We start from the raw sequence: 14,427 nt of genomic DNA, 5'->3' as shown, positions 1-14,427 counted from the left end.
TTATATCAGTTGATGAGTCTTGTTGATATAGTCTGTCGTCTCGGTGCTCCCGATGATGCTCAAATGGTCTCCGTTGACTAACACTATTTGCGGTGTCTGGCTGCAGAACTGTAAAAAAATGAATATATTGTATAGTGGTTTGGTCTTCAAGTGAGGAGAAAAACTCTAAGTGGCATGGAAAACTTTATTATAATTTCGCTGGTAACACGAGACATAACCGAGCAGGAATTGTTTTCGGTTTTATCCTCGTCCCCAGGTACCTACTTTTGTTACTCTATCCTAATTAACACTTATCCGTGTCATTACCTACTCGGTTTGTGCTTATGTACCCTAATAAACAACAACTAATTTATGTTTACAGCCTGCTTATTCTAATCTCTTTTTCTAAATACATTTATTTGGGATAATCTCGGATAATTCAAAGTATAATTTATATGGCTCGTAAATTCCCAGAAAGCAAAATATATTAATTGCAACCCACTAAACATTTTTCAGTTTCTGACATGTTTCAGAAACGTTTCCATTTTTCTTGAAACGTTTCATAAAAAATCCATGCAACGTTCTGGTAACGTTCTAGAAGCCCAAGATGTCCTCCCCAAAATACGTTTCCAATGAAACGTTTCAAAAAATTGGTTTCAGTAACATTCTTTTTATGTTCCATGTATGCCCTCGATATTTTTGTTTTACGTTTCAGTATATTTTCATAAATGTTTGAGTAACATAATAATTTTATTACCATATTGTTCTCATAATGCTCTCAACTTTAGATCATTTTCATTTCAAAAGCGTTTTTGAAATAGTATAAATAGTATGACTATTTTTTTAAATATCTCTAATACTCCTTTGTGATATTTTTATTTGTATTGTGAATGACTTAATTCGAACTAAAAAAAGTTACATTGTATATTAAAAAAAATAAATATGCTCTTCTAGTTTGGGGATGCGGCAACTTTTACTAAGAATTTCTTTATTTTTGAGAAGCCACTGAAAAAAGTTTCTAATAAGGATTATGAATTTTGCCATTCATCGTACAAATAAAAATATCACAAAACAATATCAGAAGCATTAAAAAAAGCTACACATTTTATATAGTTCAAATACGCTTCTGAAATGGAAATTTTGTAATGTTGAGACCTTCATGAATATTGTAACAATGACGAACTGATAATTAGAAAAAGTTAGTTATGATTAGGAATCTTAAAATGGTAGGTACATGAAAAACAAATAACATTACTGAAAAATAATATAAAGTTATATAATTTCTTCTACGCATGGTCAATATAACATATATCCTTTTAATAATAATAAATTATACAGCAGAAATAAGGATACAAAATGATATCTTGACAAAGTAAATATCTGTAGGTATACCTAAACTCTTTTATTTAAGCATGCCTCTACACATAAACAAATATAAACATTTGTACAAAATATAAAATAAATGACGTCTATTTCACTTGATTCATTCATATTTCAAATAGTTTTCAGTGACTAAGTAGTTGCTCTTCAAATTATATCAAAACGTATAGTTGTTCCATTTTCTTAGTTCTTGTCCCTTGTCCTCTTGTCTGTAATAGGTAGTGGGTATAACTATATTTAGGTAGATGTGACGCAAAATTGGAAATCTCTTCACACATATCGTTTTAAACATTTTGCATCAATATTCATTATTTTATATGCACCTTACAATAACCACAACTGCACACACTACAAATTATCACATAAAATAGCGTCAAAGTAAAGATGAATAACAACGAAACCAAGCAAACTGACAAACCGCAAACCTAACCTAACATAATACGAATTGAAACAACACACAAATAAACTCGGGCTGTTACGCGCAGTCTACGCAAGTCACAAACATTACATTTTTTCTAGACTTGTGTTATAAATATGCTACCACATTTTTTTTCTAATTATCTCTATATAACAAAGGCAAATGAACTAACGCTTGAGAAGGATTGAGAGCAAAATTTAACTAATGCCGATTGTTCCATAAGATAAGCAAAAATAGCAAAGGGTTGTTCGTCTGTTATGTTTCAGAGATCGAAAGGTAATGTTTCGAGTAATGTTTCAAACTCCCTTCAATTGTAACGTTTCGGCTATGTTTCACTAAATAAGTTTTCAAGTGCTACATTTCTGTAATGAAACAGAAACGTTTCTAGTTAATGTTTCAAATGTTTAGTAAAACATCTCATTTGCAACGTTTCATTTACGTTTCGTGTTTAGTGGGAAGTGTCATTTTTTTCGACAAGTAAAATGTTATTTCAGTTTCTCCAATATTTTAAGCATCTACAAAAGACGTTCTATTGAAATTAAGACAATTTTTACACAAAGGGAATTATCATTTTAATGCGATTGTAGTTTTACTTACCAGTGTTAGCCCGCAGTTGTCATATTTATTTGAATCCCCAGGCCTTATAAGATGAACGCTGCCAGAAACCAATTCCTCGGTGGGTTGGAAACCAGATGCATCTTCCACGCGAGCCTTCAGATTGACTAGTCCTTCCCTAAGGAAGTTTTTGTGTTTTTCCTGTCCTTCGAAATTCTCTAAACATTTCTTTATCCTAGACTCATAATTCGGATATTGCTTGAGATCATTGAGAACCTAAAAGACATCAGTTATTTCCCTCCTAGCTACCTCACTTACATTCTTACCTTAACGTCGTTAATTTTCAGTACTCTGCTCAAAAGGTTAACCTCCCTCTCCACTTCGTCTTCTCCTAAGTGTTTGGTGGTAGCCTGTATGGTAATGGGAGCGCTGTCGATAAGGTATAAATGAATACTGGCCTTGGATCTGTGCAGTATCCTTGCTATTTCTATAGTTAGTGCTCCTCCCCATGACAAAGAGATTATGTTGTAGGGGCCTTTAGGCCATATCTCGCGCATTTTCTAAAAAAAAAAATGTGTAGAATTTGTTGTTAAACATTTCAAACGACATTTACCTCCACATAGGCGACTGCCATGTCTTTAATTGACCAAGGCGTCGATGGCAAGACAGCGAGGAACGTGGGATACAACAAGGTCATGGCCATCTCATCCAATTCCTTTCGTCCAGCCAATCCTGGGATCACGAATACCGGCGCCAGTTCTCGTATTTCCCTTGGTCCTTCGGTAACTATTTGAACCAAAGTTGGTTCTTTAGACGCGTATTTCTGATCTCTTATTATATCAGGAGGTGTTGGCAGCATCTGGCTCAGTTCTGAAATTAAATAATTTAATCCTAAAGATTCTTTTTTACATTTGCAATACCCATACTTTTGAATAGATCCTGACTGCTCTCCTGCTTGCTGTCCGTAGATTTGTCGCTCTTTATGAAGACGTTCTTTACCTTACATCTCAATATGTCATCCAAACCAGAAATAGCCTCGTGGATGGTCATGTCCTTGTCCCATTGGATGTTGTAAGTAGAGAATCCTGCATCTGCTCTAACCTGGCATATTCCCCCAGCTGAGTTGATAAAATTGACAAACAAAGCTTTTGGTGCTGTTGTTCTCAAAGCATTGTCGATGTATTGCACAGGTTTAATGTCACTGCTTTTGGATACGGTAGATTTGTTTGGCAACAGGAACACTCCCTGGATTGCTCCTAGGAAGTAAACTTCCGATAGTAACTCAGCAGCGCCGTCTTTGGTGTAAGCTTTGTTCGGAGCTGTTATAATGTCGGCGCCGTAGTAGGCCTGCAGGAGTGATAAGCGGCGATTGATGTGGTTCTGTTGGGGTTTAGAATCGGAGGAAACGACTATTTTTCGAGCTCCTCTGAGCACCAGCCATTCGGCTATGTCAGTCCAGTTTTCAGCTGTTCCGCCTTTGTAAAAAAAAACAGTGATATAAACTACGGATTGTACCAGAATATAAAAGCTTACCGTAAATCAAGTAGGAACTCTTGGAATCGCAAATGAATTTGTTTGGTTTCTTCACATTCAACTTGTTTATGCTTAAAGTGTTGTCGATACTGATCAACACTTTACCGATGTTACTACTTTTCTTGATGGTGCTGCGAATGATGAAAGTATTCAATTAATAATTTACAAATATTCGTAAATAAAGCAAACCTACCTAAGGATATTCTCGATGTTTTGATCAGCTACGATTTCCCTATGTAAGGGTCTTACAACAAGCTCCTCCAGTCCTTGGATCATCCACTTCCTAATATCCTCTTTAACCTCTTTGGCTTGGTAGAAAACGTTTTCTAAATCCACGGCGTAGAAAGAGGTGTTTCTGAGGAAACAGTACAATCCGAAAGTGTTGCCTTCTTCCAAGTCATATTTTCCATACTGGATGAATCTCCCATAATCAGCTATACAAGCTAGTGAGTTTTGGAGAAGACTTCCCGAGACGCAGTTCAGTATTACTTCGGCCCCTCTGCCTCCAGTAGCAGTCTTGATTTGTGGTTCGAAGCTGGAGTTTTCTGATGAGAATATATCGAAGTCCCTCAACTAAAAGATAGATCGGAATTTATTTGATTCGTATGGAATATTTAATCACTTACGAATGAAAACTTCTTTTTGAGATGTGCCCGCTGGTACTCCTCTGATACTGTTGTGAATACCTTACAACCGTAGGACTGCGCGATTGATATCGCTGCTAGACCCACCGGAGAACATCCAGCGTGGATCAGGACTGTATCTCCATGTTGTAGCCGTGCTTTAATCATCAGCATATAGTACGCCTATAATCGCAAGATAATTATAGCCACGTAGATAGGAAGAAAATACTTGTAACTTACAGATACATACGCATGGGGTATGCTGGCACCATCTTCCAGGGTAAGATGGTCCGGTAGATCCCAAGTAAAAATTGGATCGGGAACCAGTTTGTTGTTGTCCTTGTCCAATCGCGCCAAACCCATAACCGGTTGTCCGGTATTAGTAACTCCGGAATAATCGATATTTCCGACCTCGTTGCGTTTTGGTAAGGCCGGGTTAATGGTTTCGTCCTTCAAGTTAACACTTATAAAGTTAACGGTAGTATTTTTTATTATGTTGTTGGTTAGTTGATCCTGGACGATGTTCTCTTTGAATTTGACGGCGATGGGTACAAATGCGTGGAAAATTCCATCCTTTATTATTGTAAGAGTGAGATTCTGTTTGAATATGGGGCTGAAATCGCCAGTTTTTTTGTCTAAATTGAAGACTATTCGAAGCGACTGACTGTCGGGCAACGATCGCAATTCTTGTACAAAATTGTTGAAACCTTCTACAGGAACAATGGATGAAATCAGAAAAACGTTTTTTTGTTTTGTTTTGGCTTCAGATAGAGCTGAAAACAGTTCGGTTGCCCATGAAACAGAGGAACGTTTGAGGTCTTTAACGCTCAATGTGTCTCCTTTTACGTTTATAACGGATACCGGGGAAGTGTTGACCTAAAATTATTTGTTAGTGCCACATAATGATCGTTTAGTTTGAAACTTACCCTTCGTAGAATAGAGTAGCTCGTATTATTCACGTTAAATTGACCGACTTGAATTATTTCGGGTTGTGATAATAAGGCTTTATCTGTCTTGGTTAGGAGAAAAGCGTGGGATAAAGCTACGAGTTTTAAAACGTCTTCCCCAGCGACATCATTCAAGATGAGAAGCAAAGGGTAGGACTGTTGAACAATTATCTGTTTTACTCCCGACGCCAAGCTAACGTTTGCCTAAAAAAATGTACATTGGTATATTATATTTGACCAGAGTGTGCAACTTACCGAAAGGTTGTTGTACTCATTCAGAACATTCTTTATATTCTCACTTAGAAGGCTATCCGATTCTAACTCTGTAATCACCAAACTACTAGGATTAGGATCGTCAAAGTTAGTTAGCGCCAACTGTAGAGCTAAATTTATACCATTTTCAATTTTCTAAAACAAAAAAAATTAGTAATTAAATGAAATATTGGTTTCATTACATTTACATTAAAGTTGTTGTTGTACAAGGGGGCGTATTCGAAAGAGTCCAGACGAGTTGCTTTCTTTTCAATTTCCAAAGGCACCATCTCCATGTTAATGAGTTGTAACCCTGGGGTGGACACTATTTTGGTTGCGTAGTTGTAAGCCACATCTACCTCAGACTTTTCTGCAGAGAATAAAGTTTCAGAAATGGCGATTTTCCGGATAGTTCTCGGCACAAAAACATCTTGGGTCTTCTCCCCGGCTTGTAACAGTTGTTGCTGGATCAAAGCTTCGAGCAACATGGGCCACTTGCTATCCGATTGCACCACGCTCACAGAACCTGTAATTTTTTGAGTTTACGCTTCGTAAAAATGTACGGAAATACCAGCATTACCTCTTTCGGCGATGGTTAGACTTTTAATTGCTTTGAATGGACCGGAATATTTGTGTCCTCTGTGCTGTAGTTCGCTGTAAACGTCGTTTCCGGATAAGTGAACGCTGTCTTCAGAAACCTCAGTGGGGTAGGGATCCAACAAAAATTTATCATCGGATTGTGGAAACGTCATTCTTCCAGTCAGGATGATCTCGTTTTCGGATAAAATTTCAAACTCCCCACTACCTTTTTGCACCATAGCATGGAGGGGCACGCTACCAACTTTTGGTATTGTTAAGGCTTTCTTAAATAGCAAATTGTCAAAGACAATTTCCTTGCGAGCTGTCGTAATGTTGGCAATAATTTGATAGACGATGCTCTAAAATTGAAAACATTATATTTTTAATGGAAGCAAACACTAAAACTTACTAAGAAGAAACTCGTTGGCATGACGACGTTGTCATTTAGCTTATGCCCAACACATTCCCTAAATTCTTCGCTGTTTAGAGAAACAGTTAAATCTCTCACACCAATCAGGGCGTGGAGCTTGTCTTCCAGACCCGTTCTCCAAGTCTCGGAGTGATTCCAGTGTACTAAATCGCCCAAATGTGCAGTACCTCTACTTACAGGGTACTCACATTTAGGATAAAGATTTGAAACGTTCAAGTCCAAACCAGCCAAGTACATTCTGGAAAATAAAACGATTACAATACTACACACTTACTACGAAAAAAAATCACTTACTTTCCTAAGCTCTGAAGCAAAAAGTCGACCCCACTCTTACTACCTCTTTGAGTGAGAGGTATGTTCGTAGAATGTTTTACGGACCGTTTCAGTATAGCCTGTAGGAGCCCGTGTGGAGCGATCTCAATAAGTATGGAATCTTTAGGGATGTGTTTACAACCTTCTTCGAATAACACGGCGCTGAGTAAGTTATTAGTGTGGTATTCAGCGGAGGAATGCTTTGCCAAGTCCGTATTCCAGTTCTCTTCCATATTAGAAGTGCTTACCCATTTTGAGGACCTGGCGACTGGTTCAGGAAGAACGTCCTTTAAGTATTTAAGCAAGAGGGGAGCGGCGGGTTTGATATAACGGCTGTGATAAGCGATATTGGCTACATTAACCAGACGAGCAAACACGCCTTCGTCTTGGAGTTGCTTAACGAACTTTTCCATGTCTTCTGTGGGACCGGATATGGTACAACTGTCCGGCCCATTGCGGCATGCAACCTCGACAGTCGGAGGGAGTCTGTCCTTGATTTGGTGGTATCCAAGTCCTAAATTAATGGTAATTAACAAAGATTTTTGGAGCAATGTTTATTGTTACCTATAGCGGCCATCATTCCTTTTATAAGGGAGACTTCTATTGAAGCTCTTCCTCTGGAATAAGCAGAGAGAATCATTTGTTCGGCCGTCATACAGCCGTCTGCGTAGGCACAACCTAATTCGCCTACGGAGTGCCCAATAATACCGTCGGGTTCTATTCCAATAGCTCTTAGTACGTCAGTAAGCGCGATCTAGATTTATAATCGACTTGTATTGAGAATTGAGACATTAAATTGATTAATGTTACCTGTATAGCAGCAATGCCGACAAAGCAATGCAGAATATTGTCGAAAATAGTTTTATCTGAGGTAGTGATTATTTTCATTAAATCCACTCCCTTTTTCTCCAGGATTCGTTGAGAGTTTTGAATTGATTTGGCAAATACTTCTATTTTCATAAAATCGCTGAGCATGCCGCACCATTGGCTTCCCATACCAGAATAAACGAACCAGATTTGTCGCTTATTTCCCATGTGATACTAAAATAGTACAGATGCATTTTTGGGACGTACATTTATCAATAAATACACACCTCGGTTTCTTGTTTAACATCCTGTCCTAAAACTGCGTATCCTCGGTAAAGATGTCCCAGAATTGGTTTCGCGAACACGTCTTGAATCAGTTGGTAGTATTCTGGATCCTTAGGCTTGGATTTTACCTAAAATTAACAAATTTTAAATTATTGTGTACTGTAATTTTTTGGCTGACTAACTGTTTCCAAAAGTTGGTCTATGCCTTCTTGGGTCCTGGTCGAAGCGATGATCAGAGGCGGAATGGGCCATTCCTTGAGGTTCTTCTTTTTCTGGTTTGCCTTCAGTAGCGCGTGTCCATAGTAAGAATCTATACCTATGGCGTTAACTGCTGCGTATTTGGGGTCCCATTTCTTGTTGTAGGTGACCACCTCCATGTTCCCGTTGTGCAATGCGGGTATATCCGGATTGGGCGTCTTGAATTGCAAATGCGCAGGTATGGTTTCTGTTTCCATTGCGATGATGAGCTTTACGATGGAGAATAACGAGGCAGAAGCTTCGCTGTGTCCTGTGATTGTTTTCACCGAGCCTATTTGAAGCGGGGCCTTGCGGTTTTTGCAGTAGACTTTCTCCAGGGCTAGAAGTTCTTTCCTATCAGTTTCCTGGAAATATTGGATGTAGTAAATGTCTGGAATATAACGGAGGTGTTACCTTAAGAGCGCATCCGTAGGTCTCGATGAGATCCACCTCTTCAGGCTTTACAGTGCATTTTTGGTAAAATTCCTCCAGAAATTCAGCCATGTTGTCTGGGTCTATCGTAAGAAGGTCCCCTTTCCTGTTTCCGTCGAACTGAGTGGCTGCTCTTAGCACACTGGCATATGATCTTCTAGCTTCAGACGATCTTTGGATGTACATGACTACGATACCGTCGCTCCTTCCATACCCACTAGCTGCAATGTAAATTGGAAGCGTTAAGATTTTTAGTAACAAGTCTGTGATATTTTTATACCGTCAGCGTCAAAAGCTCTAGTGCTTCCGTCTGAGGACAACAGTCCCATGTCGTTGTAGATCCATTGGAACTCGGAGTTTAGTGCCAAATTGGCCGTTCCTATGATGACTGATTCGCACTGGCCAGTTTTTATGGCCGAGTACGCTAAACGAAGGACCTCGATACCTCCTACCCAGTTGCTGTCATATGCCACGCTAGGACCTACGTAAGGGCAAATATTACATTTTTTATGCATTGTTGTTGCAAATGTACTGCTAAATAATTAAAAAAGCTGTGTTACTGTTGGAAACTGTTTTGGATTGCTCTAGGAACAAAGACCAATAAATAATATGCTCTACAAAAATTCTTCAAAGTTATTTCCATGTGCTTCATGCACATGCTTCCAAACGACGGTCAAAATTAGTCTGCATACGTGCAAATATGCAAAACGACAAGTCTTATTTAAATTGTACTGACATTCTCCGTACGTTAACACTATATCTGCTAGTTCTTAATCAGAAAACATTTTATACGCCGGCTAAGTAATACTGCAACACACAATGCACGTGCACAAGATGCACAGGCATTTTTATGTAGAATTTTATGCTCTACAACTTTTATAAGAAACTTTTTTTTCTACCTCTTACCCCGTTTGAGTCATCTCGAAAACCCCTTTTATTTTACCTTTTAAAAAATAAAAATTAAAAAAAAAATAGTCACATTGTTATTATATACCTCAAACTAATTTATATAAAAAAATCAGGCAAGTTTCGGCATTTGGCTTTGACAATCTCCTGGAGATTTCTTTATACACTTTTCAGACTTATTAGTAGACTAGGCGGTATCTGTTTTGGTTTGGGTGAAACGTATATCCACGGAGATTTTTGGCTTTTTGGCTTTCATCTATCACTAGGAATGAAAATTTTTCTATGCACATAACAAAAATGTGGGCTTAATTTTTGCCGGCACATGTTAAGAAAATTTGAAAAATGTCATCTTTTTCTTCCTATTTAATTATGTATCTTTTGAAGAGTTGATTTTAGGCGAAAATGGAAGTGGAAAAAATGTTTGTAATTAAATTTTACAAAATATGACTAGTTACAAATCGAATGAATTATGATTACTATTGTAAAAATCGAAAAAATCGCCAAAAATTGGGTTAAAAACATTATTTTTTAGGGATTTTTTTTGGGGTCTTTAAGTTGGGTATAGGACCTTCATACTAGACTCAAGAAAAGTTCATGTTATGTAGAATCATCACACCAAATTTCATGAAAATAGGTTCGATAGATTTTCACATAATAATTTTGCAATCCAGATTTTGAAAAAAAATTTGCAAATTTTCAAAATTTTGCACAGCAAAAACCAAGGCCCTTAGATACTTGAAAATTTAATCACATATAGAAGGGCTCTCAATCTTTCAAACGCTTTTTGAAAAATTCGAATCCGTCAATTAGGAGAGCTCTGGCCCTTGTTTAAACATTGGTCGAATTTTTGTACTTATAAACAATTAAATAGGAAGAGAAATATGAAATTTTTCGAATTTTTTTAACATATTGTGCCGCCAAAAGTTAAGCCCATGTTTTTTTTATGAGCATAGAAAAATTTTCATTTCTAATGATATTTGAAAGCCAAAAAGACAAAAATCTCCGTGGATATACGATTCACCCAAATATGGACTCTGAAACAGATTCCTTCTGGACTATAGTCTCTTATGATTACTGTCAAAGAAATATAGATTTGTCAGTAGTTTTTTAAACAGTTTTTATTAAAGTTATTAAAAATCTGAAACAGTTACTTAAGCGTGGATATGTACTGGAAATTTTAAATTAATCTCGCAATATTGCAGCGAGTTGTTGAGCAAAAGCATTATCATGAAACGGAAAAGATCGCTTTCTTTACCAGTTTCTGGGATAATGACGAAATACGTCATTATATCACCATTCTGGTGATCATTTTAAAGTCCTCAGTTTTCCAAGAGACATTGCTTCAACACATACCTTTCAAATTCAGCCAGTAAGAAAGGCGATTGGGCATCATAGCCCTGGAGTGTCCAGTCACACCAAAACCGCTCACCACAGACTCCAAGAACAAGTTATCGTTTTCTCCAATAGCTGACCCTATAAACACTCCGACCCTTCTCCCTCTGATTTCCGCCGGGTTAACACCTGAAATTTATTTGGAATAAGTGCCAGAAAAAAACAGTTTTATTGTACAACGTACCAGCGTCGATTAAAGCCTCGAAAGTTCTTTCCATCACCAAACGTTGCATGGGGTCCATAAAGGTACATTGCTGACGATGAATGCCGAAATAGGAGTTGTCGAAATACGCCGAAGGGATGATACCGGTTTTGTTGCATACCCCTCTTTCCCCTATAATGTTTTTTTAAATAGACGCTTTAAATGGTAAATTTTTCATGTTACAGCAAAAAAATAAAAACTTTTTTACCTCTTATCACAACTATAAGTACAAGAATTTATTATTGTGTGAGAGAAGCGTTAGCATATTAATATTTTGTGCATTATACTATTGTAGATAAAATTTCGCGCTGTTTTAATTTAGACAAAATAATTTATTAAATGTAACTATTTAAAATTAATCGTAATTAACAAATGAAGAAATAATTTCGTACCTTCTGGCCATCTAGCTTCCAGTAGAACCTCATTACTAAACAACCTCTGCTTGAATTCTTCTATATTTAACGCTTTAGGGAAGTAGCCTCCAATTCCGGAAATAACGACGTCGTCGGGAACGATTTCCATGTCGATGCTGTCTAATACAAAAATNGTACCTTCTGGCCATCTAGCTTCCAGTAGAACCTCATTACTAAACAACCTCTGCTTGAATTCTTCTATATTTAACGCTTTAGGGAAGTAGCCTCCAATTCCGGAAATAACGACGTCGTCGGGAACGATTTCCATGTCGATGCTGTCTAATACAAAAATATTACAAACAAAAAAAAAAAACAGTATTGCTGTATATAAAAGAACTTGCTGATTTAAATAACTTAATTTCAATAAATTAATATTGATTTATATGAAGACAATGACTGTTTTTAAACAAGTTAACTATTGTTTTGTTCAGACTGATATACATTTATAATTTTTTTGCATTATACAATAATATTATATTGAGTTAAGCATATAGAGGGTGGACTAATGAACAAAAAGCCATATCAATAACCAAAAAGGAGAAAATAGAAATAGAAGTTGATTTAGGCCTTGAAAAAAGTTGTATACAGGATGATATAGAGATGAGTGTAAAAAATTAGAGAGAGATAGACCATCAAAAAGTAACACGATATTTTTTTTGTATTTTTGAACGTCGAAGATGATTACTTTTTCCGAAAAAAATGTATTGCATTCAAATTTATCTGAAGTTTTTNGTACTATGTCTATACAGGTTGATATAGAGACAAGTGTAAAACATTAGGAAGAGATAGACCATCAAAAAGTAAGACGATATTTTTCTTAAATATTTTTTATGTCGAAGATGACTTTTTTAAATTAAATTGTAGAAATACTTTTTCTGAAAAAATTGTAATGCATTCAAATTTAACTGAGGCAAATTTTTGAGGATGCTAAATATGTATATCATATTATTAGTTTCTGGCCATATTAGAAGTCGCTAAATACCATTTCCCCAGCGACACTATATGACAGGACTTTTTTAAAATTGTATATGTATATTTATAATGTAACATTCATTTTACATAAAAAAATTTCTTGTCAAAACCACTAAAAACTTTTTTCAGAAAACGGATGAAAATAAACCGATTTAGATTAAGTGATCTCTGTAGATACATATATTTTTTTCATTTTTTTGAGGGCCCGTACTTTTTTAACGAAGCAGAATTGTACCAAGATAACTTGATCTAAATCTTTTCATTTTCGCCCATAAAAGATATTCTTGAAGTATGGCCCATTCGTTTAAGAACAGTTTGTATGTTGATGTTATTTAGCATCCTCAAATTGTGCCAAATTTCAATACAACATATTCTTTTTGGGAAAAGAAAAATTTTATTTTAAAAAATCGTCATTTCTACGCATTTCTAAATCACCCTGTATAATATACTACAGTTTTATGAATATTATAATTTTGGTAGATAATAGTATGTGATAATATACCTAAAATTGTATTTATTTTCGATATGATACCTGCAAAGTAATTAAACTATCCGGCAAAATTTTTTCAACCCTGTTTTTGATATGAGAAAAATATAACAATGATTTGTTCGTTAATATTAACAATGAAATTAAAATATTTGTAACACTTTTCAACTCTATCTTCTTTGTTATTTTCGAGATGGAAGAATGGAGAGCGCAGACCGCAAATAAGTAGAGTTTGTAGAGTTTGCACTGTCAACTTTATTTCTGAGGGATTGGTATCTTCAATAGTACGACCCTGGTTACAGCCAATAGGTTAATATGACATTTAATAAAAGATCTAATTAAGTGAATACGCTGTAACAAATTTGATTGATTTCTGTTAGCGCATTGTGAAGATAATACATAAAATATATTTTTTTTTGTAAACTTTTAACACCCCGTATCTCAGATACCTCGTCCCCAGGAAAAAAGTTTATAGAGCAAACTCTACTTATTTTTTGGCAGTTACTCTATTCCTGTATTTCTGTATTTAAAGTGAAATCACCCTGGATATTAAAAAGACATGATATTAATGTAATTTGATTTTACGTGAACATCGAGGATCAAAAGTTCTGGGTTGGAATAGATATTTTCTGGGAATTTGTAATGTTAAAGATATTGTCGAAAAAGTTACTTACTTGTATAGTAGAGCAAATAAAGACTTTTAGCACCACCGTACAAAATTGAATGTCTAATGTTGAATCGAAGGACTTAAATAAGTTCGCAAGTTTTCGAATATATTAATTATGATTCAGTGCGTCTATTCAAAATTGTTTAATACAGGAAATCATTATAAGCCATTGTTATATGCTATTTTGTTTTGGGGAATATTGTTTGTCTGCATGTTTTACTTTTGACGACCCCCGCTTTAAAGGTACAACGTCAATTAGTGTATTAATATATATTTTTTCTATTTTTAAGGACTACGTTTTATATAATTTGTTCTAGTAGGCAGTCCCTGTTACAGTACAGGGTTTATAATTACAGATACATTGAGTTTTTCTTACTATTTGGTTAAAAAATGTCCTAATACTGCTAGTTAGTTTATCAACACTGGTATATTCCATAAAAATTTTGCCGCAGGCACTTATGTAAAATTAAACTTTTAATGTGTTCAATGTGCGAGTAACCATATATACAAAGGGGTGTATATGTGGTTGCCTATATAACAACACCAACAAAGTATCCACTATCCAGCCATAAACAAATCATAAATCACGTTCATTGTTCATTGATTTTATAAGCTAGTC

General features: G+C 35.9%; 1 protein-coding gene across 1 annotated transcript; it reads right to left on the bottom strand.

Moving 5' to 3' along the window:
- On the bottom strand, positions 1-11,802 carry LOC108910339 (fatty acid synthase-like). Its single transcript, XM_018714915.2, has 24 exons — positions 11,662-11,802; positions 11,252-11,401; positions 11,029-11,196; positions 9,050-9,250; positions 8,752-8,990; positions 8,283-8,702; positions 8,103-8,228; positions 7,819-8,049; positions 7,573-7,762; positions 6,991-7,522; positions 6,676-6,934; positions 6,268-6,625; positions 5,897-6,213; positions 5,691-5,843; positions 5,415-5,639; positions 4,729-5,364; positions 4,492-4,671; positions 4,059-4,438; positions 3,866-3,996; positions 3,259-3,807; positions 2,946-3,202; positions 2,659-2,892; positions 2,375-2,608; positions 1-108 (listed from the first exon to the last, which is right to left on the bottom strand). The coding sequence occupies exons 1-24, from the start codon at positions 11,789-11,791 to the stop codon at positions 1-3; spliced, it is 6,408 nt and encodes a 2,135-aa protein (XP_018570431.1). The 5' UTR covers positions 11,792-11,802.
- Between the last annotated feature and the right edge of the window lie 2,625 nt (positions 11,803-14,427).

The sequence above is a fragment of the Anoplophora glabripennis genome, unplaced genomic scaffold (genome assembly GCF_000390285.2).
Source record: "Anoplophora glabripennis isolate ALB-LARVAE unplaced genomic scaffold, Agla_2.0 scaffold27, whole genome shotgun sequence".
In the NCBI taxonomy this organism is placed as follows: domain Eukaryota; kingdom Metazoa; phylum Arthropoda; class Insecta; order Coleoptera; family Cerambycidae; genus Anoplophora; species Anoplophora glabripennis.
This window is presented reverse-complemented; position numbering and strand designations above follow the sequence as displayed.